This window comes from Budorcas taxicolor, chromosome 9 (assembly GCF_023091745.1).
Source record: "Budorcas taxicolor isolate Tak-1 chromosome 9, Takin1.1, whole genome shotgun sequence".
NCBI lineage: Eukaryota > Metazoa > Chordata > Mammalia > Artiodactyla > Bovidae > Budorcas > Budorcas taxicolor.
This window is the reverse complement of record NC_068918.1, coordinates 92,971,865-92,999,821: the sequence shown is the minus strand read 5'-3', so window position 1 is coordinate 92,999,821 and position 27,957 is coordinate 92,971,865. Positions and strand designations below refer to the sequence as shown.

At 47.0% G+C, this 27,957-nt stretch overlaps 1 protein-coding gene across 3 annotated transcripts; it reads right to left on the bottom strand.

The window, feature by feature from the left end:
- Positions 1-82: 82 nt before the first annotated feature.
- Positions 83-27,957, bottom strand: CEP43 (centrosomal protein 43). Of its 3 annotated transcripts, none has more exons than XM_052645742.1 (13): positions 27,846-27,957; positions 26,982-27,035; positions 26,336-26,390; positions 25,781-25,869; positions 25,203-25,340; positions 21,059-21,139; positions 17,774-17,833; positions 8,296-8,522; positions 6,297-6,409; positions 4,623-4,691; positions 3,989-4,028; positions 3,020-3,116; positions 83-1,419 (listed from the first exon to the last, which is right to left on the bottom strand). In XM_052645742.1, the coding sequence occupies exons 1-13, from the start codon at positions 27,945-27,947 to the stop codon at positions 1,345-1,347; spliced, it is 1,200 nt and encodes a 399-aa protein (XP_052501702.1). In that variant the 5' UTR covers positions 27,948-27,957; the 3' UTR covers positions 83-1,344. The 3 variants fall into 3 exon arrangements, with proteins under 3 accessions (XP_052501702.1, XP_052501703.1, XP_052501705.1); XM_052645743.1 differs by having other exon boundaries at positions 8,296-8,519; XM_052645745.1 differs by lacking the exon at positions 17,774-17,833.

Here is a 27,957-nt window from a genome sequence, read left to right as displayed (position 1 = left end):
TCATGGCCCAGCTTCACTGAAATTTTATAAAATCAGATTCTAATGTCATATAACCTAAATACTTACATTATCATCTCCCTTCGCATTTCAGAGCCCAGTAAGCATTTGTGTAGTCTGCAGACTCGTTCGAAATGAAAACCTGGTATACAAACCACAAAGTCTGTTCACTTCTTGAGATCAATGAGTCAGTTCTAATTTGCTCCTTTTATTAACAAAGGCGACTCTTAACAAAAAGCTGTAACTGAAATTAAAAAGTACAGAATTTAACCGTTGGTCACAGCTGTGCTTACGAACAAGCACGCCTCACCTCCCGCAGCTCTTTTTAACACTCAGGACCACGGTGTCAGCACCTGTACAGACAGCAGCACGGGAGCAGATACACATCAGACTTCCCCAAACTCCATCCCCGGCTCGACCCTGAAGGTCCCCAGTGAGACTGAGCAGTGTGTATAACTGGTCATCTGGGTCTGGTCTTGGCCCATGACCACCGTTTCAGTCCAATGCGGATTTAAATATAACCAGCTTACAGATCTGAAATGAAGGCACTGCTCCATGGTTTCAGGTGCATTTTGTATTTAATGTTTCAAAGCATCTTTACAAATAATAAATTATAACTGCAGTGAGGAGAACCTGTGAATAAACTGCTTACATGGAACCAGGGCGGTGACCTCAAATGCATCAGGGACAATTCCACAAATTGATTCCACAAATCAGAAATCACAAGTACCTCCAGATTTCAATCTTCAAAAGGAGCAAAACTAAGAAGGACACACACGGGGATTTTGATATAACCTTAATGGTCTAGCAAACCTCCCAAACGGAAGGAAATGCAAAGCCAAGTCAACCTATCAAGTGTAACTTACAGTGACGGGTTCCAGGCTGCAGATCTTCCGGACCACAGGCCAGCTCCCTGCGGAACCAACCACCACCGCACCCTCTGACTGAAGACGCGCCTCCTGCTGCCGCCACGCCTGAGCCCCGGCGCCAGCCCGCAGGCAGCACGCGGAGCCGTGAACCTACAGCTTTACTGATGCCTTCACGATGCGTTTAGTACTGGCACTGTACCGGCTCCCTCCTTGTGGTGAATTTGAGCCTAATCAACTTTCACAGAGAAACATGTACCTAAGCCAAATTAGGAATATTAAATCTTCCACACATGGGCTGAAATAGGAATTATTTTGTTTAGTATAATGAAAGATTAATTTTTAAAAATATCTGTAATCTTTTGAAACACAAGGCACCAACAGGGAGCAGACATTCCAGCAAAGAATGATTGTCTGGGGGAAGAAAGGAACTGATCAGAGTCCCGTCCTTTGCTGCCCAGCACGCGTGCCTCTCGCAGGCCTAGGCGACGTCTTCCAGGTAATCGGCGACATCACTGAGCTGGGACACGGTCAGGTCCTGCGTCAGGTCCCCAAGCTGGTCGTTCAGAAGAAAGAAGAGAATCAGTGTCAGCAAGAAAACAGTCGTAAATGATTCTCAGCACACTGCTGCAACTTAAAATATCGTCTTATACTCTACACACTGACTGACAGTGTAAAGTCCTTGTCCTGGCGCAGAAACACATACGTTACCACACGTGAAATACAGGCCAGTGGGAGTCTGCTTTCATACACTACCACACGCAAAATACAGGCCAGTGGGAGTCTGCTTTGTGGCCAGGGAGCACAGCTCAGGCTCCGTGAGGACCCACAGGGGTGGGAGCGGGTGGGAGGCGGGAGGGAGGGGACGTATTTACACCTGTGGCCGATTCACACGATGCACAGCAGAAATCAACACTGTAAAGCAATTATCCTCCAAGTATATATTTTTTTATAAAGTCCTCTTCCTCACTTTCTTCTTCCCATTTTGAAACTGGCGACAATAACAAGCTGAGCAGCCAGGTGAACTCAACATTAACAAGAAGACTGACTGCTAAAATCACCCGTTTGTAGTTCTTTTGGTAACTTTAAAGCAGTATTTTCAGGACTAATTAGGATGACTCCAGTGTTCCTGCCTGGAGAATCCCAGGGACAGGGGGAGCCTGGTGGGCTGCCGTCTATGGGGTCGCACAAAGTCGGACACGACTGAAGCAACTTAGCAGCAGCAGCCTCAAGGTGAAATGGTAAGAGAAAACAAATTATTACAACTTTATTAGTACACGGTATCAGGAACCAGAGAAGGCACTTCACATACTATCACTTAACCTTCAGAACAACCCTAGAAGGGAGGAATTAACACCCCCGTCTCAGGAATAAAGAAACTGAGGATGAAAGGCTAAAGCTTGCGGAAGCAAACACACATCAAAGACTAAGGATGCGGCCCAGAGTCGGACGCAATGCTGCCTGTGTCAAAGGCCTTTCTCCGTGGTAGTCTGTGACAGGCACAGTCCCACCTCACTCTGCAAAGCAAGCTTCACCTCCAGGTGGGAGCCAGCCTAACCCAAGAGGCAGCCTCCCTCGGTCTACCGTGGGCACCAACACCCGACCCTGAGGTGCCACCTGACATCTCACACCTGACACACACCTGAGCACTCTGCTCTCTGCTGACAGACAGCTCAGGTGTGGATCTCCGAAACCGAGTCCTGACTTTACCCCCGAGTGCCTGTTAGTGCAGTCTCATCCCCCAGCCTGCTCAGGGCTAGCCAACACCCTGCAGCCAGTCTCTGCTTCAGCTCCGGCACCATGGGGCTCCTCTGTGGCCACCTCCTCCCACAGGGACGTCTCTGACGAGGACCCCTTGCCTACACTGTCTACACTCTGAGGCAGTGCACTCTGACTGTAGTCCTGACCTGACCCACTGAAGCGGACCTACACCCACAGCAATGCAAGCCCCAGTAATAACACGCAGGCGTTTCACAAGCAAAGCGGGCCATAGCTGCAAACATTCATAACAGGTACTGTTCTCAGATCTGGAGCAGAAAATCCCACCATAAACCTTTCCTAATTTTCAACTGCTTTTCTCCCAGCTTCTGAAGCTTCCCAGTGACTCAAGGCAACAGGCACAGACGGCACGCCCCGGGGAAGGAACGGCATCGTACTTTATCACTGGTGTTGACGTCATCCATCTCCACTGAGAGGTCCTCCTCAATCTCTTCCCCAATACTCAGCTCACTCTTCTCTGAGCGATGGCTGGTACTAATTTCAGGGGAAAGAGAAACATCAGAACTCTGATTACAAGCATTTAGAAAGAGTAACTACCATTCTTTCATGTTTCAGCTATCTTAAGTCTTTAAATAAAATACAATAAGATACTACATGTCATTCATTCCATACATCCCATCTCACTTGATCCTACGCTAACTTAGTAGCGGCAGCAGGAACACTCCGATCCAATTAACAGATGAGAAAACTAAGGTTCACAATGGTGACTGTGGTCACAATGGCATGAGAGAAGGCCCAGATTTTTAACACTTCATTTCTCAAAATACTGTATGTTACAAAGTAAACATGAATCTTAAATTGGAAGAAAAACTATCAATTGCATAAAATCCTCACACTGATTTAAATTTAATTTCTAATCATATCTACAACAAAGATTACTTCCCAATTATTAGCCAAGTCATAATTATATTTTCTTTACATTTATAAAAAGTTCTTTGAAACAAAATATCACGAAATGTTATCTGGATCAGAAAAACAATCTGAGAGGGCAATTTGTTTACGCCATTGCAGACAATTCCCAGCAGTGAGATCGGAAAGGGGACCAACGCACTGGCAATCGTGACCACATGCTTTTGTGGCCTCTGAGTCACCCCTTCAACGCTGGTTCCTCTTCTGGTTCTCATTAAGCTCCCTGAACATGATGAAGATGTTCTTATTCTAATGTGACATCAAAAACATGCTCCAAAGTCTAGGGACAGCTCTGGATTAACTCTCTTTAACTCACATTCAGTCAACACAAAAAAGAGAAGACAGACACTAAATAAGCACAAATGTGATTCTGTCATACTGTCCTGTTCGGAAATTGTTGACAATTCATATATTTCTTGTCCAACCATTTTTCTTACCTATTAAAATCATCAACATAGTCATCTTCTTCTCCAGTCCCTGATAAGTTTAAGAAAACATACACATATATTTATAATAAAGACACCTCATAATATCTACAGTTAGACATACACGTTTCCTTCAAAAACTACCCCAAGGCAGACAGAAGAGTGAAATCCCAGCTAACACAGTGGGGACAGCTGGGCCACATTTGGATTCGGGGAAACTAACCACCCCCTCACTCGCCTCCAGCTTCTGCAGCCGATTCCGGCACAAAACAGCCGCCACGTAACGTGCTGGGGCCGGCCATCAGCTGCTGAACGCCTGGTTCTACGGCAGCTGACCCCCAGGCCAAATCTGCCTACAGCCTGTTCTGTGCAGCCTGTGAGCTGAGCGTGACTTTTACAGTTTTCAGTGACTGTAAAAACACCACCACTCGACACAGACTACATGTGGCCACAAGGCCTGAAGCACCCACTCTGTCCCTCTGCAGTTTGCTGACTTGTGCTTTAAACATGCAAAGTGCCCGTCTGTGAACGAGCACCTTTGTCTAATATAAGGTGCTCCGGACAGGCTGACTGACCCTTCACTGAAGATTTTATTCTCAACCAGTCACCTGAAAGTAACCAATACTGAAACTGGAAATTCAGTTACCTAATCCAAGGGATCCAATTCTATCGTTGACCAATTTAAGATCTTTTAGAACTGTGTTTCCCCTTTTACCTGTGAACCAGAAAAAACGTTCACATTAAATTGTCTGTTAGAATACAACAGTCTCTAAACCATGTCAACTTTTTTTTTCAGGGTCTATTGACACATGATAACTGAACACTAATAAATCACGAATTGTGACTAATTACACTGCATTATCCATTACACAATACAATATGCTTACATTATGTATCACACACCCCTTTTAACTACACACTACTGTAATACACAGACTTTTTGTTGCCATACTATATTCTTTATTGGAACTTGGCAATCGAAACCATTTTTACCCAACTATAAGAAGCCCTACTGGGTATGAATTCACAGTCCACAATTATTCTCATCAGTTTTATTTTTCTGTTAAACTTCTGCCTTTCGCTTCAATTTAACGGCTATTTCGCTTACTAAGCTCATCTCCTCGCCAGTTCCGTTTCTCAGCCCTCGTTCTGAACGCCCTCTCTCAGCCACTACTCCCAAATCAGTGTCAAGAGCGGCACGATCATGGCATTCTGGACTCCTTCCCTGGGGGTGACAGGGCTACAGGAAAGGAGAAAAGGAGGGGAACTGACGTGGCAGTCTGACAGACACGTGGCGAGTTTACTAGATCTGAGAGAAGCCACAGACCGCCTCCTGCGCGTGCCCTGGGGAATCCGTCGTGAGACGTCGAGCCACATCTCGCGAAAGCTCAGCAGCTCTACGTGCGTGCTCGGTCGTGTCTGACTCTGTGCAACCCAGTGGACTGTAGCCTGCGAGGCGCCTCAGTCCAGGGGATTCCCCAGGCATGAACGCTGGAGTGGGCTGCCATTTCCTTCTCCAGGGGACCTTCCTGATCCAGGGATGGAACCTGCATCTCTTAGGTCACCTGCACTGGCAGGCACGTTCTTCACCTCTAGCGCCATCTGGGGAGCTTAGTAGCACTACAAGATTATGCAAAATCCCAGAGCAATTTCCTAATAAAGATCTACTCAGAGGCACGTTTATGCTCTAAACACTGGCAGTTAAACCCGGTATCTACTCTGATACAGCACACAAGCCCATCTGTGTGCTTACTGCACGCTTAAGGCTGTGCCTTTAAACCCTGGGTCTCGTCACCATCTGTGTGCAGCAAGGCCTGTCCGTGTCGAGCTAACAGTCCCTATCTTGGCTACATGCAAAAACATACAGCTGATCCAGATCTCCAAAGCCAGAGGAGCATTCTAACATTCTTATAATGATTACTGTGGTATGTACAGAATCTCTAACGCAAACTTTAAAAAATTAATTGTACTTGAATCCTACATAAGTGATTTCAAATGTCCAGCAAAAGAGATAGGGCTTAAAATTATGCCATTTATTATATAAGACAGCTAAAAACTCAATTTTCTAAAAGTATTTTCATGGCATAGAAAAAGCAGAATATAAACCAGTATAGAAGATATGACCAGACTCAAAAGAAATTTTAAAAGTAACAAAATATTAACAGGAAATATCACTGAGTAGTAACATTATAGGCTGTTCTTATGATGTCACATACATTTTCTGAAAAAATAAATGACCATACACAATTAGAGGAAAAGTATCAGCAGCCTTCGAAGTACGTGTCTTCAACCAGCAAATCTAGAACTTTCAGACACTCACTTTCAGACTCTTTCAATGAAGGGGCTCCAGCAAGGGAGCTGAGTCCACTTTTTAGGGGGGGCGCATCAGAGAGCGATGCATGGCTTCCCGCTTGCTTACTGGGTTCACTTCTCCTGACGGGAAACAAGCACACAGTTAATGGGGCTCTCACATGCTGCCCCTAACACACAAGCAACTTGAATACGTCTCACAGGCCACGCAGGGGCTGGGGACTGAAGAGTATGCATGTCACATACAGAAGCCAAAACCTGCACCTGCCGGGCAAAGCAGACCAAGAATGGCTGCAAAGCCGACCACGAATCGCTGCAAAGTTGACCAAGAATTGCTGCCAAGTCGTGCAGGACACTATCGCCTGTCTCCAGAATTTTCTCCCCCAAACGAACCTGCCCCTCTCATCAGCTTCACCGTCTGTGCTACTGGGAGCTGCTTCAGGGGCCCAGAGCTGCAGGCAAGGAACAGCCTGGGAGCCCACGAGCACAGCGCAACCCTCCAGACACAGCCCCGCCGGCCGGGCCACAGATGACCCCGCCAGCTGACCCCTGACCTCAGCTCAGAGCCGGGACTGCCCGCCTCCCGCAGATGTCTGACAACACGCCTGGCCCGCCTGCTCGCACTCTGACACCACGCCCTCTCACCCCTCCAGCATTCCAGGAGTCCTGTCCCTCTCTGACCTCGTTTCCAATTTCCCTCTTTAAGACTTGGTTCTTTTCAGCAACATACAGGCGTGCTGCTGTTTCCCACCGGGACGCTTCTCACCTCGTGTCCCCTCCAGCCGCCACCATGCCCTATGCGACCCCCACAGTCAACTAAGCAGGAAACCACCCGTCCCCACAGCCCTCAATCCTCGGGCTCTCGAGCCCAGCCTGACCTGCCCCAGCCCGGCCCCCCTCGGGCAGACTGCCTGGGAAGGCCCTGGGCGGCCTGCAGGCACTGAGCACGGTGTGACGCTCAGCCGCCCACCCTGGCCTCGTCTCCCGTCCCCCGGGTTCCCTTCCCGCCACAGTGCCCTTCCTCAGGGGCCCTTCAGCTCCCCTGCCGGGCCTTTAGCTCAGAGGGATAAGTCTTTCCCGTCTCCTCTAGCCCAGACCTCTGCCTTCACACCCACGCTCACACCCGAAAACACACTTCTTCGCATCGGCAACCTTCTTAAATTAGCAGGCGGGAAGTGCGGTCCAGAGGGCCATACGGCCCCGTGTAGCCAGACTTGCTCTCTCCACCCTTCACCTCCGTGACAGCAGTGCCAGCCTTCCAGTCCCTCAGCCCAGCAACCCTGGAGGTGGCCTGACACTGCTCTGTGTCCTGCACACTTGCCAGCAAACCCCTCTGGATCCACATTCAGAGAACATCCCTAACCGACTATCCTCAGCACTTCCACCTGGCTCCCCCACAGCTTCCGTCTGCAGACCCAGTAGCCAGATCCCGCCACAGTGCAGGTCTGTCCCGATCACCACTGCTCAGAGCCCGGGCTTCCAGGACCATCACAGCGGGGCCAGGCCTGGCCGTGTCGCTCCCCGGGCCCAAGACCACCTCCGACAGGCGCCTTGGCCCAGGGCCTCAGGCCCGCCACACCGCGGCCCGCAAAGCCTCCTCTCCGCGCAGCCCCAGGAGCCCACCCTGGGGCTGAGGCCTGCTCCAACACCTCGAGACCCAGAGGCCCCCACACTCGCACTCCTGCCCTCACGGCTCAGCTCCCTAACGCGGCTGTGCCCCGACACGGCGCCTGCCATCCGAGTGTGAGTTCCCAGAGGCAGAGCCTGGCCTGCCTCATCACTGCTGCGCCCGGCACACACCACACATCTACCTGCTGAAATCATTAATGTCCAGGTCTTTCAAAACCTGGACTCTTTAAGCCCTAAAAGGCTTTAAGGATACAAAATCAGATTTATGAATTCAATAATTACAGACCATTGGTAGCTCATTTTCTTAAACACAAAATAAAACATGTAGAAACTCCATTTCTAAGCCTCGGGTCTGACAGCATAAAGCACAGGTTACTCACCAACCGTACGCTGCTTCTGGTTTAGGAAGGGGGTCATCGAAGAAAGAGTCCCCTTCCAGGTCATCTTCATCTGGACCGGGACCCGCTTTGGCGTTGACATCGAGACTGTTGTTGTTTAACAAGGGCCCGATTTTAGTTTCATGGGCCAGTAAGTGAAGACTGCTTCTGCTCTTCGGTTCTGACGATGAGATACTGGTGTCGCTGTGACTAGCATCACTGCTGGCCTTCTAGAAGATGGAGGAAAAAACGGAAGTTTTTGGTGATGACAGCTAGTTTATGACTAACTTCTGAAGGGGAAGAGTGTCAGACGTGTTCATGCCATTCCTCTCCTCCCTCCCTCCGTGGAAACACCTTTACCTAGCCCATTCACAAACAAACTCTCCCATTTCCTCCTACACATGCACCACTGCTTCATAAATCACCTTAGAATGTTTTCAAATGGCAGATGGAGCGCATAATAAGCAGGCAAGGAGGAGCACCATCATCAGCACATCACAGAAATGAACCCAGGAGGAAAACAGAGTGCACGTCAGGAAAACGCACAATTTTCTACCCAGTGCCAAATACCAAGGGCATCAAGATCAAAGTTTTGCGAGTGAAGTCACCGCTCTTACTTCAGACTTTCAGTGACTGCCTAACCTACACCTTCCTTGTACATTCATGGACGCATGTTTCTACGTGAAAGTTAAAGTGTTAGTCGCTCAGCCATGTCCGACTCTGCGACCCCATGGACTGTAGCTCACCAGCTCGTGTGTCGGTGGAATTATCCAGGCAGGAATACTGGAGTGGACAGCTATTCCATTCTCCAGGGGATCCTCCCCACTCAGAGATCCAACTCGAGTCTCTCGCACTGCAGGCAGATTCTTTACCATCGTCAGCCACAAAGGAAGTCCCATGTTTCTATACGCCTCAAAGCAACGCACGACTCTGTCAAGCATTCATCCTTACTCTTGTCCTACTGACCTGGTGATGTTAGCACAAAATGTGTTTCTTGTTTTCAGTCAGCCCTATCCTTCACAACCAAATTTTATTCTATCCTTGGTCAGATTTCTTTTTGCCTTTAGGCACGTCTATGTCAACAACAATAAAAATAATAATGAAACCAAAAACCAGGATAGCAATAATAAAAGGAGCTATCATTTATGGAAAGCCTTCCAATGCCTCCCATGGTCGCCTGACCTTAATCCTCAAAGTAACCCTCTGCTACGTGGGCAGCTTCTGTCTCCCTGCCAACAGGGAAAAGCAGATGCAGAGGCATCTCGGTCGCGGGCCCCGGCCTCCGGGGGGCTAAGGGGCCGGCTATCAGAGTCTGATTCCAGAGGCTATGCAAAAGGCCTACACTCTGTTCAGCTGAGTCACAGGAAACTGCAGTTCGTATGGGTCGGATTTAGCCCTCCCACTGCAGAGGGCAGCACTGGGTAAGCTGCCAGGTGTGTGAGCAGAGCGCTCTCCTGAAACGCGGAATACGCAACGCAGCCTGTACTCTGCGTGTGCTCACTCGTGCCGGACTCTTTGCAATCCCACGGATCCCATGTAGCCCGCCAGGCTCCTCTGTCCATGGAATTCTCCAGGCAGGAATCTGGAGTGGGCTGCCACTCCCTTCTCCAGGGGATCTTCCTGACCCACGGATTGAACCCAGGTCTCCGGCATTCCGGGCGATTCTTTACCATCTGAGCCACCAGGGAAGGCCTTGTACTCTACTACTATGTAATTTTAAGAAATTTAATGTTCTCAGGCATGAGAACTGAACCAGAGTAGTCTTTTCCAAGCCAAGTTACCACGAGGAGTGAAGAAAAAAGGGGTAAGCAGTCGGGGAGAAGCTGCTGAACACCGAAGCAGGGCAGTGACAGACTGCGTCACAACTGGTGCGCCAGGCGCTACGAGACCCCAGGGTGACTGCACTTTTAACACGGGTGTGGCAGGGGACTGCAGCAGGGTGCACACTGACTTGTCACGCTAGCTAGAAGCCACGATTAGGCTACAGCAGGTAAGACACACGCCACGCATGCCGTATGTTATTAACGTAGAGAAATAAGTGGGTGTAAAAAGAGATGTCTGGAGAGATAAACATTAAGTTATCTCCCTTTCAGACAACATAGGATATTTTCAAAGAAACACACAATTTTTCAAATTTCCTCACAACCTTCCTGAAGTTTTCCTGTTATTATTAGTTACAGAGACACACCAACCACTTATTTATTTCTTTGTAAGATTCATGCCCATTATAATTTGATTTACAAATGTTTTAAAAGATTTGTGTCTTTTCAAAGGAATATACATTAGGAAATAAATACCCTGAATTATTCTGATATTTAAACACATTTATGACTATAGATACTGAGATAGTATCTCCTTCAAAACACCCCTGAGAAAACTCAAAAGGATGCCTGACCTGAAATAGACAAACACAGATGTAAGGCACATTACAAAAAACAATCGTCATTTCAAAGCCTCTCTTCCTGTGAATTCACATCATCAGCATAACTTAAGTTCATATAATGAATTATCTGAACTGAGTAACTAATATGTCCATGCTTATTCCTGACTAGTTTTAGCGACATTCTTGCTATGAAACAAAAGGCGAGTTTTAGGAAGACAGCTTTCATGGCCTAGCACATCATGATGGTCAGCATAAGACGTGCACACTTTTAAAAGTAATAACTAACAAATCACAGCTCTATTTATCTGTGGAGTGAAAGTAAAGCTTTAAAACACTGAAACTTCAGGAACTGTTCCCAAAATCAATTTCTAAATCACACAGGAATGTGTCATTACTTTATAACTGGCTCTTTTTTTTTTTTTTTTTTAAATCAAAAAAGACCATTATCTAACTGGGTTACTAATGAATTCACCAAACTTGATTCCACATATTTTTTACTATTAAACAAAAAAAGAAATCCACTTTAACAGGAGAAACATTAATCAAAACATACTGTAGATTAAAACAAAAGTACTGCAAAAGTATGACCAGAAAAAAAAATCCTCTGACAATGGTTTAGAATTCATACCAGGACTACCCTAAAGGCCCTGGAGATTATTATGAGTTAAACTGTGTTCCCACAAAAAGTTCAGTTCAGTTCAATCCCTCAGTCATGTCCAACTCTTTGCGACCCTGTGGAATGTAGCACGCCAGGCCTCCCTGTCCATCACCAATTCCCGGAGTTCACCGAAACTGATGTCCATTGAGTCGGTGATGCCATCCAACCATCTCATCCTCTGTTGTCCCCTTCTCCTGCTTTCAATCTTTCCCAGCATCAGGGTCTTTTCCAATGAGTCAGCTCTTCGCATCAGGTGGCCAAAGTATTAGAGCTTCAGCTTCAGCATCAGCCGTTTCAATAAATATTCAGGACTGATTTCCTTTGGGATGGACTGGTTGGATCTCCTTGCAGTCCAAAGGACTCTCGAGAGTCTTCAACACCACAGTTCAAAAGCATCAATTCTTCTGTGCTCAGCTTTTATAGTCCAACTCTCATATCCATACATGACCACTGGAAAAACCATAGCCTTGACTAGATGGATCTTTGTTGGCAAAGTAATGTCTCTGCTTTTGAATATGCTATCTAGGTTGGTCATAACTTTCCTTCCAAGGAGTAAGTGTCTGTTAATTTCACAGCTGCAATCACCATCTACAGTGATTTGGGGGCCCCCCAAAATTAGTCAGGCATTGTTTCCGCTGTTTTCCCATCTATTTGCCATGAAGTGATGGGACTAGATGCCATGATCTTTGTTTTCTGAATGTTGAGCTTTAAGCCAACTTTTTCACTCTCCTCTTTCACTTTCATCAAGAGGCTTTTTAGTTCCTCTTCACTTTCTGCCATAAGGGTGGTATCATCTGCATATCTGAAGTTACTGATATTTCTCCCAGCAATCTTGATTCCAGCTTGTGCTTCTTCCAGCCCAGCGTTTCTCATGATGTACTCTGTATATAAGTTAAATAAGCAGGGTGACAATATATAGCCTTGACGTACTCCTTTCCCGATTTGTAACCAGTCTGTTGGTCCATGTCCAGTTCTAACTGTTGCTTCCTGACCTGCATACAGATTTCTCAAGAGGCAGTTAAAGTGGTCTAGTATTCCCATCTCTTTCAGAATTTTCCAGTTTATTGTGACCCACACAGTCAAAGGCTTTGGCATAGTCAATAAAGCAGAAATAGATGTTTTTCTGGAACTCTCTCATTTTTTTGACAATCCAGTGGATGTTGGCAATTTGATCTCTGGTTCCTCTGCCTTTTTGAAAACCAGCTTGAACATGTGGAAGTTCACAGTTCACGTATTGCTGAAGCCTGGCTTGGAGAATTTTGAGCATTACTTTACTAGCGTGAGATGAGTGCAATTGTGTGGTAGTCTGAGCATTCTTTGGCATTGTCTTTCTTTGGGATTGGAATGAAAACTGACCTTTTCCAGTCCTGTGGCCACTGCTGAGTTTTCCAAATTTGCTGGCATATTGAGTGCAGCACTTTCACAGCATCATCTTTTAGGATTTGAAATAGCTCAACTGGAATTCCCCAGGGACAGGGGAGCCTGGTGGGCTGCCGTCTATGGGGTCGCACAGAGTCAGACGTGACTGAAGTGACTTAGTAGCAGCAGCAGCAGCAACTGGAATTCCATCACCTCCACTAGCTTTGCTCGTAGTGATGCTTCCTAAGGCCCACCTGACTTCACATTCCAGGAGGTCTGGCTCTAGGTGAGTGACCACACCATCGTGATTATCTGGGTCGTGAAGGTCTTTTTTGTACAGTTCTTCTGTGTATTCTTGCCACCTCTTTTTCACATCTTCCGCTTCTGTTATGTCCATACCATTTCTGTCCAAGAGTGAGCCCATCTTTGCATGAAATGTCCCTTGGTATCTCTAATTTTGTTTTAAGAGATCTCTAGTCTTTCCCATTCTATTGTTTTCCTCTATTTCTCTACACTGATAGCTGAGGAAAGCTTTCTTATCTCTCCTTGCTATTCTTTGGATTCAAATGGGTATATCTTTCCTTTTCTCCTTTGCTTTTCGCTTCTCTTCTTTTCACAGCTATTTGTAACGCCTTCTCAGACAGCCATTTTGCTTTTTTGCATTTCTTTTTCTTGGGAATGGTCTTGATCCCTGTCTCCTGTACAATGTCACGAACCTCTGTCCATAGTTCATCAGGCACTCTATCAGATCTAGTCCCTTAAATCTATTTCTCACTTCCACTGTATAATCATAAGGGATTTGATTTAGGTCATACCTGAATGGTCTAGTGGTTTTCCCTACATCTTCAATTTAAGTCTGAAATGGCAATAAGGATCTGAGCCACAGTCAGCTCCCGGTCTTGATTTTGCTGACTGTATAGAGCTTCTCCATCTCTGGCTGCAAAGAATATAGTCAATCTGATTTTGGTGTTGGCCATCTGGTGATGTCCATGTGTAGAGTCTTCTCCTGTGTTGTTGGGAGAGGGTGTTTGCTATGACCAGTGCGTTCTCTTGGCAAAACTCTATTAGTCTTTGCCCTGCTTCATTCTGTACTCCAAGGCCAAATGTGCCTGTTACTCCAGGTGTTTCTTGACTTCCTACTTTTGAATTTAGTCCCCTATAGTGAAAAGGACATCTTTTTTGGGTGTTAGTTGTAAAAGGTCTTGTAGGTCTTCATAGAACTGTTCAACTTCAGCTTCTTCAGCGTTACTGGTCAGGGCATAGACTTGGATTACCGTGATATTGAATGGTTTGCATTGGAAATGAACAGAGATCATTCTGTCGCTTTTGAGACCGTGTTCGAGTACTGCATCTCGGACTCTTTTGTTGACTACAATGGTTACTACACTTCTTCTGAGGGATTCCTGCCCGCAGTAGTAGATATAATGGCCATCTGAGCTAAATTCACCCATTCAGTTCGCTGATTCCTAGAATGTTGACGTTCACTCTCGCCATCTCCTGTTTGACCACTTCCAATTTGCCTTGATTCATGGACCTGACATTCCAGGTTCCTATGCAATATTGCTCTTTACAGCATTGGACCTTGCTCCCATCACCAGTCACATCTACAACTGGGTGTTGTTTTTGCTTTGGCTCTATCCTTTCATTCCTTCTGGAGTTATTTTTCCACTGATTCTCCACTGTCCCCCAAAAAAGGGACATTGTAAGCCTAATGCATAGGACTTGAGAATGTGCCCTCCTTTACAAATAGGGTCACTACAGATGTAACCAGCTATGAGGAGGTCATGGAGGAGGAGGACAGGCCTCTAACACAATACCCCTGGTGTCCTGATGAGAGAGGACAGATGAACTCAGGGAGACGGCCCCATGAACGTGACAGCAGAGACGTGCGTGACGTGTCTGCAGGCCAAAGAGCATGCAGGAGGGCCAGGAGCCATGAGAAGCTGTGGAGAGGCAGGAAAGGCCTCTCCTTCCCACCTTAGAAGGAGGCAATCCTGAGACACCCTGATCTCAGACTCCAGCCTCCAGAGCCGGGAACAATCCATGTCCACTGTTCTGAGCTACCACGTTTGGGGGATTTTGTTACAGCAGCCCTGGGAACTAAGAGGTATTTACAATAAACATCTGAAACATAACGGAGTTGTGTCTTCTCTTAACAGAGAGAGGCCGACTGCCCAGCACCGTGGCCGTCACTTGGGTGAACGTCAGGACTAACACACTTTAAGGTAAACTACAGCAAAACTGTAAGAAAACTTTAGTGGACGATTCATTTTCTCCAGAACACTTACACAGTCAAGACTTTAATCATTTCTACACTAACAGAAAATTAGCATTATAGAGAAGTTTCACAGAGAAATTACTGTTTTCCCAGTAGCTGAAAACTTGATTATTAGACTGTCTTAAAAACCTGGAAGAAAACAAACTTGCTTTTCTACACTAAAGGCTTAATCTGCACTGTTCCTACGAAAGAAACATAAAAGCCAAAGGAATATCCCACTCTGTAGAAGCACTTCAAAGCATCTGTCTGGTTTTAATTCCCTCTGCGCCAGGCCTCGGCTCCCCTCCCCTCCTCCCGTGTCTCCTCCCGCTCATGCGCCGGCAGGCGGACTCTTCACCACTGAGCCGCCTGGGAAGGCACATCAACAGAAGGCTGGGCTTATCCCAGAATTCTGAAAATAAGGAGCAAATTAAGAAATGTCATTTATTAAGAACTTGAGGCCAAAAAACTCAACAAAAATTAGTTTTAAAACACCTGAAAACAATTATGAACAGAAAGGATAACCTTTGATGATCCATTTAATGTGATGATTGAAACTGCTTAATGCTGAAAACAAACCATCTAACATCTTATTTAGTTTCTTCATCTGAATGGTAAAAACCTTTGTGGAGCCTACCAAGTCTGTTGGGATTTTTGATATTTTTTCCAGACAACTAGCACCGTGCTTGGTACAGCAAAACAGTTTACAATTAAACAGATTATTACAGCTACGTTGCAGATGCTAATACACGTTGAAAATGTCCGAGTAAAGAAACAGCTTCCCATCCAGTATTTTTGGACCTTGTATTCCTCCACTATCCATCCTTCACTGTCTTACAACAATAACAAAACCAGGAACGTAACTTTTATTTCTACTCAATTAGTCCAAAACCTTAGATTTTGCTATGTATATTAACAGGTTTACAACAGTAGTAAGTACAAACTAGTTATCCATATAACTGATTTTTTTAAGTTTGTTTCTGATATGAATATAGCTTCTCTGAAAATAGCCAAGTTTCTGAATGAGCACTTAACACTTTGCCTTACTGCAGGCAAAGCAAACAGTTAGGCAGGGCAGCTCTCCCCGCTGGGCACCCGGGGTTTGGGCTCTTCACGGCCGGGGTGGCACTCCCAGATGAGGGTTCCACCACCTATGGTGGTGAAGGGCTCCCCCTGGAGCCCAGCCGTGGGCCACTCCAGACCAGAGGCAGCTCACTATCTGGGTTGTTAGGATGTGGAGAGTGTCGGGCTACTTCAGGGTACTGGGCACCTGCTGCGTGCACAGAGCGGAGCAGAAAGGCGGGGGCGGGAGAGGAACAGGCTCGTCTCTCAGGCTGGAACCAGACAACACAGGGACAGCACAGGCTCCTCGTAAAAGCGACTCAGAGACGCGAGCAGGAGGGAGAGGGGAAAGCCGTTTCCAAGTGCCTGAGCAAGTACTCTGGGCTCAGGAGTATAATCACGAAACAAGAGGGGTGAACCTGCAGCCTGCAACTCCAGCATCCGGGCGGACAGACTCTCCAGTCACCCCTCAGAGCATGCGAGGCCCTGCTCGGAGCAGAGCAAACGGGACGTCTGGGCCCCGAGGCTGTGACCAGCACACAAAGTGAAGTGCGGCTCCAGGGGCTCTGGTTCTACACAGCAGCCTCTTTCAAATGTTCTAGCTTCTTTAAAACTCATGACACCAACAAGAGTTTAAAATGCAATACTACAAAATATACTTTTTAAAAAGGGCAAGAAGTTGATTTAAGACATCTATAAAAAAATTCCAATTTATACTTTCAATTATTTTTCTGGTCTCTCACCTCTGCCATTTGACCCTAAGCTGCTTCAGGGAGGATCTGTGTTAAATTTGTCTTGCTCTCAGCACTTAACACTGAAGACTTTCACTATGTAAATATTCAAACATAGTCCAGTACATTTTAAAACACCTTCTCGTGTAGTAGTGCATGAAGAACAGTGTGAACAAACATAACAGGAACTTACCACGGAAACCACTAGAACTAAAGCCAGCTAACACAGCAAGCACAATTTTTCAAAACGCTTAAATTTTGGAAGTCTTGAACTTAGTGAAAAAAATCTGCACATAAACTGAGACTCAACAAGGATTAGCGACTCTCACAGAACTAAACATTAAATAACTTGATTCTATTCTAAGTAAGTGTAAGAACTACATTGGCAATTGATAATTACTCCTGAGAATTCTAATATTTAAATATTTAAGCAGCACATTACCAACTTATTCAAAGTCTGAGACCTTCTGGGGAGGAAAAAAAGCAGCCAAGGCAGGGACTCAGCAGGTCCCCGAGTCCACTGTGGGCTGGCGCTTGGAGAGCCAGGGCTCGGAAAAAGGCTAACGGACATGCAGGGCTGACAGCTAAGTGTCCTGAAGGACACCAGGGCTGGCCTTTCAGTTACCAACTAGAGCTTATCCAAAAAGTAGGCTGATGCTCCAATTACCTCAGATAAAAATCAGAAGGTTAAGAATACACAGGTGACCATCCACTTAAGAGGAAAGTAAATTAAGAGGAAGGTATTTTCAACTTTTTCTGTTGCCAACAAATCAAGGAATTTTCAAGGGCAAACTGAGAGCAGAGTTTTAAAAAACAACAATATGATTTTCACTGGGTAAAAACTGGAACTCAAACTACTTTTTCTTTGACGTCACCACGACGTTGGCATATTCTGCTCATAGATAAAGAAAGCAGTATTTCCAAAGGAAATGTAGCCTTAGGCCAAGGGGAACTGGGCACCCGGGGAGGCCCACAGGGGGCTGGCGGTATGCCCGCCCAGCCGCTCTCCTCCTCGCCCTCCCGCGTGTTACCTTGGCACCAGACTGCTGCCCGCTTGTCTTCTTCTTACCTTGTCCTTTATACCTTGGTATCTGAGCATGAGAATAAAATGACATTTTACCACAAAATAAAAATCTTTAAAAGTAAACTAATTCATACCAAACTAAAAAAAGATTCCTATGAGAAAATGTCTTCAAAATGGAAAATCTAATTAATATATTCTTTGAAACACTTTTTTAGCCTTTTCTTGACACTCTTCCTAAACTCATGCTACAGTTCATGTCCAGCAGTCACGGGGTCACACATGGGGCCCACAACCTCATCCCACCTGGCTCCCCACGTGAGACTCACTCCTTCCCACTCTGGCGAAAGGCACCCCAAGAAAGCCAGCCTTCCATCCTTGCAGCTTCCTTTAGGAACCACCTTTCTCGGGGTGAAGCAGAGAGAGCTCGTCTGGGCTGGGCTGGCCCTGGGCCTGGCCACAGCTTCCCGGGATTCCTAGAGCTCTCCAGGCTGATGAGATGCCCTTCTTAGAGCCCCAGACACTCAGAGACCTCAGAGAGAGAAGGAAGCTGGCCAGAAAAGGGTGGGCAAAGTACTGGGATCCTGAATCAAGATCCTGTAGGACTAGAGAGGAACTGCATTTTAACTGCCAGCAGAATGCCTTGTCTCCAAACAGCCCCAAGCAGCCCCACTAGAGATGAGCTACGGTGTTCGAGGCACCCACTGCCCCCACAGGCCTACGTGCTGACGGAGAGCCCAGGCAAAGCTGAAGACCGTCAGAGGGTGGATGGGGACCACCTGGAAACAATCAAGTGTCTCCAGGTTCACCTTAAAAACTACCATCACTTCTGTACTTACAGCAACATTTCCTGACTTAAAAGCTAAGAGTCTCATAATCGAGCTGAAAACATTTTTATGTAGGGAGAATAGAAATATATAACAGACACTAATATTTCATCCTGAAGACATACAATATGTGGAAAGTCCGTATTGCTAACATGCTTTAAGAAAAAATATCTAAGAAGAGAACTTCCAAATAACTCAGTGCTACAGGTACTACTAAGTATTTAGGAATATGCATTAACTTAAATACCACTAAAGCCAGATATTCTCACAGAAAGCAAAGCTTTCTTCTCCTGTGGCTCTGTGTGGCACTTCATCTGAAGAGAGCATCAGACTGACTCACAACCTCACGCTCCCTGCACAGAAGTTCCAGCCTGATGAGCATTGTGGGAGAATCCTTCCTAGACCAACACCTGCCCCAGCCCCCAATCAGGAAAGGCTAACTGGACCTCAGAAAGCAGGACAGCTACCAACAGCATGATGGCCTCATTCCTGGTTAGGAATAATGCACAATATTCCTCTGACTCCCAAATTTAAAAAATAAAAAGGAGCCACAAAATCAAAGAACCAGCAATAAACAACTGGAACCGTTCACTGGTGTCCACTCCCAGGCGTCTGGAAAAGAAAGGAGCCTAGCAGTGTAACCGCTGCTCTCTAGACTTCACCTGATTCAGAAAGACACAGGTGGCACCACGAACAACACAGCACCGGAGCCATGGGCAGGGGACGCGCTCCACCAGAGGCACTCACACGGCACCAGCAGACCCACGCCCCGTGGGTGGCACCTGTGGGCTCGCCCACCACGTGGGGCGCCACCTGGCGCAGGGGAGGACGCCCTTCCCGACCATCACCCTTCCATCCTCCCCTCTAGGACGGGCAGCCCTGATTCTAAACTCCAGCAGAGGTCCCACTCCGTTTCTTCTCCGTGATCCGAATCCCTGAAGTCAGAAGGCCTTAACTTGAACTCACACACACACACACCTCATAGACACGTGCACGCACAGACACACACAACTCACACACAACTCATAGACACGTGCACACACACACACCTCCTAGACAGGTGCACGCACAGACACACACACACACACACCCCTCATAGACACGTGCACGCACAGACACACAACTCACACATGTGCACACATACACACACCTCCTAGACATGTGCACGCACAGACACACACAACTCACACGCATGCATACACAGACACACACACCCCTCATGTGCATGCACACACTTCATACACATGCACGCACACAGACACACAACTCATACACACGTGTGCAGACACATGCAGACACATGCACACACACACGACACACACATGCACGTGTAGACAACACACAACTCACACACGTGCACACACACACACCTCCTAGACACGTGCACGCACACACAACTCACACGCATGCACAGACACACACACCCATGTGCATGCACACACACACTTCATACACATGCACGCACGCAGACACACAACTCATACACACGTGTGCAGACACACGCAGACATGCACACACACATGACACACACATGCACGTGTAGACAACACACAACTCACACACGTGCACACACACACCTCCTAGACACGTGCATGCAGACACACACAACTCACACGCATGCACACACAGACACACACACCCCTCATGTGCATGCACACACACACTTCATACACATGCACGCACGCAGACACACAACTCATACACACGTGTGCAGACACACGCAGACACATGCACACAGAGACATACACATGCACGTGTAGACAACACACAACTCACACACGTACACACAGACACACCCCTCATACATACACGTGCAGAGACACACACACACGTGCAGAGACACACACAACTCATACACATACCATGCACACCCACACAAAGATAACCAGAGTACATCAACGTTCTTGTAAATTCTCAAAAGAGCTCATCAATATAAAAAACCATCACAATGTACAATTCCAGATCTGAGCACCTGTCTACAGTATTTAGCACAACAATTTTATATTCTGGAATTTAATATTCTGAAATTATAGGAATTTAAAAGCAAAAAAGAAGTAAACTTCTTTTGTCAATTGGACAAAATGTTCAAAGTATGAAATGAACCCAAATATCCTACAATTCTGTTATTAACAGCACATTTCTTTCTATGATACAATATTCAAAACACTATCAACAAAGCAAAAGAATTTAAAAAAATTTTTGATTAGAAAAAGTTAATATTTTAAAAATGCATAGTACTAAGATACAAATCTCATGTGGCTCAGCATATAAATCACTGATGAAACAATTTAAGAACATATTTACATGGCATTTTAAAAAACCTACTGACTTGTATAATGGTCCCAAAGGAGCTTATTAAAATTTCAGGAAGATTCTCATAAATAAAGACTTCAACAAAAGATAAAAAGCACTTTCAACAACAATGACCCTCGTACCAAGACTAGAGACAGGAGCCTTGGCCCGCTCACCTTACTGGGGGGAGTATGTGTGCCTGTTTTTCCTTCTGGTGACTTTGGTGGAGAATGTACATCAGACAGGTCCAGAGCACCCTGAAATGTTACATGGTTGAAAATTAAGACACGCTTGAAAACAAAGCACAAAATACTAGTTATACCTCAACAGAATTTAAACATTTAAAACCACCACACAATGTTGCCATTTTTATTTCTTCCTATTAATATAAATATCCTTAGATTTTCTCCAAATTTTACCACAACCACAGACTCAGGATTCTAATTACCTGCTGAGTGTTTCCCTCAAGCACCTGGAACAGGCTCCTCAGGCCACATGTATTAATAAATACGCCCCTAGCATTCTTGCCAAGTGAACCTTCTCACTTTGCTTTCCCTGCTCTCCACAAAATCACTGTCCTCTGATTCTCAAAGATCATCTCTTTCTTTCTTCCCTCCCTGGACTTCTTTACTTCATTTGGTCTCAAAAAAAAAAAAAACCTCATAAAAACAAGTAACTATTTCAAAAACGCAGGATGAGGCACTAAGTTACAGGGGCTGCCAGGAGTGAAAGGGGAAGGAGAGAGACAAGGTGGACGGCAACACTGCAGAGCTGGGTGGGGGAGAGGGTCACCACCTCAGGTGGAAAAGGGAAGAGAAAAAGGGCAAGGCAAGGAAGCAAAGGCCACTCTGGGGTGCGCTCGGTCTGAAGCTTCCAGATTCAAAACCAGGCATGGGGCTAGAAAGCCACGGGGACCCCATCATGCAAGAGCTTATAGCTGAGGAAGTGAGAGCTGCTCAGGCGTGTCTGACTCTTTGAGACCCCATGGACTGCAGCCCGCCAGGCTCCTCTGTCCAAGGAAGTCTCCAGGCCAGAACACTGGAGTGGGTAGCCTTCTCCAGGGCATCGTCCCAACCCAGGGATCAAACCCAGGTCTCCCGCATTGCAGGCAGATTCTTTACCAGCTGAGCCACCAGGGAAGCCCACAGCTGAGGAACCTGGAGATTATTCAGTGTCATTCCATATTCACTGCAACGTTTGAAGAGGGAAAAAATGGACAAAGGGCTGAATTTTAGGATTAATTCGGCAATCGTGAACAGAAAAGGCTGAAAAGGTGTGGACCCAGCAACCTGGTTTTAAGGAAGGTTTAAAACGCACATTTTGAGGCTTCCCAGGTGGCGCTAGTGGTAAAGAACCTGCCTGCGTTTCAGGAGGGATGAGAGGCGTAGGTTCCGTCCCTGGGTTGGGCGGATCCCCTGGAGGAGGGCAGGGCAGCCCCCTCCAGTCCTCTTGCTGGAGAGCCCCACGGACAGAGGACCCAGCAGTCTATGGTCCACAGGGTCGCAGAGGCAACTGAAGCAACTTCACACGCGCGCGCACACACACACACACAGAATCACGTTTGCTGAAAGCGTCTCTGAGTTCAGTGGGCTAATCCACAGCTAGTTTTCTTCTCCAGCATCAAAAGTCAAAATGAGGTCAATTAAATCTACAATTTTTTATTTCATTATAAAAATCACAGAATGTTTCCCCTCTAAGTGGTAAGGACTAGCAAATGACAAAAGGGCCCAAGCAGACACCTGTGAGCTCCCTACTCTTAAGTATCAATCCAGTGTGCGTGTGCGTGCACGCACACAGTGAACTACTAAGACACCGGGTATGAAGGGTGGAAAACCAGCAGAAAGCAGAGATGACAGGTCCAGCCTAACGGTTCTGCTTCCTGAGGGAGGAAACGATCGCCTTCTGGAGCTGCAGAGACCCCAGGCCGGGTCCACGTGACAGACCTCACCTACGAACCAGGCAAACTGAGTGGGAAGCTTTGGACCCATCTGTGAAGAGTTACAGACTGAAAACGCATTCACTGAGTCTCGATTCCCAATCAAAGCAACCGGACAGGAAAGCTCCCACTGAGTCTGTGTTTGAGGCAGACAGCCTGCCATGGAGGGCACAGGGAGCTCCCAGGAACCAGCCTTTCCTTCAGGAGCTGCTGCCCAACCCACAGCGCCCAGGAGGGACAGTGACAATGCTTTCTGACAAACGGGGCCAGGGCGAGCCAAGTCACAGGGCAGATCCCACACACACTGAGACAGGGTGTGCAGAAGGGGCCGGGCGGGCTCAGGGTGGGGACCACCGCTGGCCTGGTGCAGCTTTCGCTCCGTGAGAAGTCAAGACAGCGAAGTCAGTTTTCTTTCACAAAGATTCAAACGTGCCAGCGAGTTACCCAAGTGAAAGGCTGGAAATTCTGGTCTCAAGCCTGTGAAAACGATCGGGCTGGGGAGTCCTGTGTTCAGTCCTAACAGCAAAGGAAGGAACAGGAACAGTGGTCATGGCCTGCCCAGCGTGGGTCCCAGAGCTCCAGGATGCGGCAGCCTCCAGTCCTCGATGCGACCACAAACACACCCGACTCTCTCCATCTCACAGGTGCAGGACCTGAGGCAGGTGGAGGTTAAGTGGCCAAAGAGGGTCCCACACAGGGTGGAGCAGAGCTGGGGTGTCACCCACGCAGTCTGGCCCCAGAGTCCAGGTTACTGCTGGGATGCTAAGGCAGGGAGAACAAACCAGACAGACAGAGGGCAGCCACCCCTGCACGAGGGCAATCAAAGGGCAGAGAGAGACAAGACAAAAGGGGCAAGCGGAGAGACACAGCAGCCAGGGCCACCTCCACCCACAGACGGAGGCCCAGGAGACGGCAGGGGCCAAGGCCACCTTTCAGTTCACCACAGGCCAGCACGACGGCCTCAGGGAGTGAGTTCACACCAAAAACTGCTCGACTATTACAGACGACTGGGCCCCAGTGCACACGCTGCGGTCGGCGCTCACCACCTTCTCCAGTACCCTCCCACACAATCCCCCGTCTCACGCTGCGACAGAGCGCAGCAAAATTCCAACCTGAAACAGCTGCTGCCCTCTGCTAACTAAAACTGCCACCCCTAAATGTGCAGAGCTACTCATGGGCTACAGCGTCTGTCCTCTACCATGGCTGTGTGTGTGCTCGGCTGCTCAGCAGTGTCTGACTCTTTGCAACCCCATGAGCCGTAGCCCGCCAGGCTCCTCTGTCCATGAGATTCTCTAGACAAGAACACTGGACTGGGCTGCCACTGCCTTCTCCGGGGGCTCTTCCCGACCCAGGACTGGAACCCACGTCTCTTCCACCTTCTGCATTGCAGGTGGATTCTTTACCAGCTGAGCCACCACGGAAGCCTTAATTTAAATTTCTGTTTCCTTACGTGAGCGCACCCTGACTAGCTCCCAACCCCTCCCAACAGATGACTTGGCTTATATTTTACATTTTAAATACACAATCTATTTAGCATGCCTTTGATGCTGTAGGTACTCAAGCTTTAATGATTTTCGAAGATTCTAATGGGAAACACACTCTGAGACTCTCCAGATGGAGCGACGGCAGCCCATAGCCTCCCAGGCTCCTGCCTACCCACCTCTACTCGACTAGGTGTCTGAGACAGTCACAGTGCTGTGTCTGTGAAACAGCACCTTGATGGGAAATGACTGTTTGTAAAGGAAACCAGACCATTAATCTCATTAGCATGATTTCTAAAAAGAAAGGCTAAAAATCAGAAATAAAATGGCTAATTTAAAAATTATGAAAATGTCTGGAAACTGCAAAATCAACAGTTCAAAGTTTTAAGCCTAGTTTTAAAAAGACTTTATGTACAAAAAATTGTTAACAAGCCTACAATTCAGTCCATCTGTGTTTAGAAGCAATAATAAAAATAATGACCAACAATCCGTTGGGTTGTCCTCAGTATCTCACATGCACTAACTTGTGCACATGAGCCTCCCCATGCCCGAGTGGAAGTCCACCATCCCCATCCACAGAGGAGGAGCCGGGCGGGGAGTCGCATGACCAAGGCTGAACTCAGTTACTGGGGGAGCCGGCAGGGACTCCACACACCCAGCCCAAACCCCGCGCTCTGAGCGTCCCTCCCCAGAAAAGGCACAGCAGCAGCTTCAGAGCTTCTGTGTCTACAGTTTTCATCAAATTGTGCATTTACACAAACTCTGAGTATGTCTGGTTTGATTTGAAGGAATGGCCTTTTTATTCAACCTGACTCAACACCTGTCAACTAATCCGCACGGCTGCCCTAGATACGCAGTGACGGGAAAACAGAAACAGATAACAAAGGATAGGACTGTACTCACTTCCCCACTGGTCAGCCCTTTTTCTTTTTGTTGACAGCGTCTGATCACTTCTAATAATAAGGGTCCACCCACAGTACCTTCGGCTTCAATAATTCCTAAATCTCGGGCTAAATTCTCTCGACCTTCAAGACCTTGAAACTGGGAAAGAAATAAGATGTAAGAAAGTAAAACAGAAATGCACAAAAATGTAGCAAACTATTTTCAGAGGCGAAAGAAAAGCATCTTCAACCTTAAAGGCATCTCTAAACTCAAAGACACCATTTTTCTAATGAATGAAATCTCCATTTTTAAGATCACATATCTCCACATTTAAAGTCCCCACTAGCAGGCGCAGGCTAGCACCGGAACAAACTAACTCTGCAAGGACAATTCTGTCAAGTTCTGTGAAGCAGGGACACTGGTGCCAGCTGTCTAACAGCTCAGATGGCTTTTAAGAAACTAAGACATAGTCAATTATAAAAGACAATCTTTATGCAAGACACGCTACACGGTCGAATTCTGTTACTTTTCAGCTTGTGGTGAGCCCGTCTGTGTCAACGGCAGCTTCAAGGACAGACATCAAGAAGCGTCGTTCTTACTGTGCTAGTTTCAGGCTGGAACACGGCCAAGGTAAAGTCAAGGTTGAAAAACTGAAGAAACTCGGCAACGAGACTGGCCACCAGCCGGCCTGCAAAGAGCAAAAGAGAAAGTGGGAAAGGATCTTTAGGAACCCAAAGCCTCATCACCGACACTGTAAGTAAGAAAGCTAAAGGGAATAAAGTTTCCCAAGGTTTTAAATGACAATCTCTTCTCTCTGAATAATACAATTAAGGGATAAATGTCTCAGTCTCCCTCATTCAGATTGTCAGTCTGAAACAATAAGTAAGACAATATGACGTTGCATAAATGGATTATTTTGCTTATAACTTTTTACAGTAACTCAGCTTTCTGTGATAAAACTGTCTTTAACGAATAATGTTCCATAGCCAAGGATTTTCAATAGCAAATCAATAGTTGTCCAATCATATTCAATTTAAAATGAGAACTTCTAATGATTCAAATTTCAAAAAATAATCTGAAATTCCTGACTTCTCTCAAATAGAGTCAAGATTTCAAAATTCAGAGACAGACAAAATAAATAGCAAACACCTTACCATCTTTCGTATTTAAAAACTTTTTCAGGCTCTCATTGACTAAAGGAGTTTTGTTCTGTTAAAAAAATGAAATATCATTAAGCGTTACATGTTTGTCCCCAAAACCACTACAAAATGTACACCAAAGTTTCATTTTTTGGCAAGATATTAAGTAAAATACTATCACACAAAAAATCTTGGTTAAACGCATTCTGTAACTATTGATTATTACAGGAACTGGTTTTTTTTTTGGTTAAGGTAAGGACTGAGATACTCAATTAGGAGATTGTTCCTGACAGCAGCAAAAGAAATTTTTAGGTGTAATAGTAATGATTTTAAATGTTAATGAATTAGAGGTCCCTGGAGCATACAGGACTACCAACCCATTTCTTCAAGTGTTTCCAATTTCCCCTAAGGGAAGGGATCTATGAGATTTAGTACTGACCTCAGAGTTCCTGTGATAACTTTCTTTAGGTTACTCCAAAACTCTAAAGTATACATGAAAAGAGAATAACCCCGACCCTCCCCTAACAGTAAAGAAGCATAATCTTTAGTTCAAAGTCATCCCTGACTATACATTACTATAAACAGCATTCCAGAATGGTCTTTAAGTAATTAGAACTTAAACATAAATGAACACGGTCATTAAAGTTTGTAGATTTCATACCTCTACTTTCTCTTGCTCCTCTAGTGCTAAAAACACAGCTGCTCGGAGTTCAGCCTTTAAAAAGCGGGGTGGGGAGGAGGAAAGGAACAAAAATTATCTCCAGACAATTTTCATGGTAAGAAGCACAAACACCGAAATTTCCAAAGTCAAAACGAAAACCAGCAAGATTATAACGCTTAGGAGGCAGGTGCAGAGAGAGGTCAGAGGGCATCCTGACACTGAAGAAAACGACACAAGCTCTCAAGGCTACTGTTCGGGCGGCACTCTCTCTCTCAGCACCCATCTGTCTGGTTTAAGCTGTGATCTCCAGTCCTTATTAATGCCCACCAGTAATGTGAATGAATGAGAAATACACCCCAAGAAACAAGCTGTTGGACATCCGCAACCCGCTTGTTGCAGAAAGCTGGAGAGCCTGGCCGACCGGCAGCTCAGGCCAGAGGCGGGGGAGAGCGAAGGAGCCGGGGGCAACTCGACCACCGGACCGTGGGCGACTGGACGGTCGGGGGCGCGGCGGGGCCAGCAGGGAGCAGCGCACAAATGAGCCCCAAACGTGCAGTGGGGATCAGAGGGGCCAGTGAGCAGCTGGACCCCAAACGTGCAGTGGGGCCCAGGCGGGGCTGCGGGAGACTGGACCCCGGACGCCGGGGTCGGCCTCCTCCGACTAAAGCCGGCTGGGCCCCTTCGTCCGCTCACAGCCGCACCGCCTGGGGCTCCCCGTGACTGACCCCAGACCCCCCGAGGTGGCCGGCGGCTCGGACCCCAGCCCCGGCGGCCCGTCCGTCGCGCCCCGCGCCCCTTTGTGGCGCCGGCGTCCACACGCGCCGGCCCGCCGCCCGCCCGCCAGCTCCCAGGCCCCCGCCTCACCTTGATGCGGTTCAGGACGCCGCTGTTCTCCAGCGTCTGCACCAGCAGGTCCCGCAGCTCCGTGTCCTCCTCCGCGACCACCGCGGCCGCCGTCGCCGCCATCTTGCTTCTC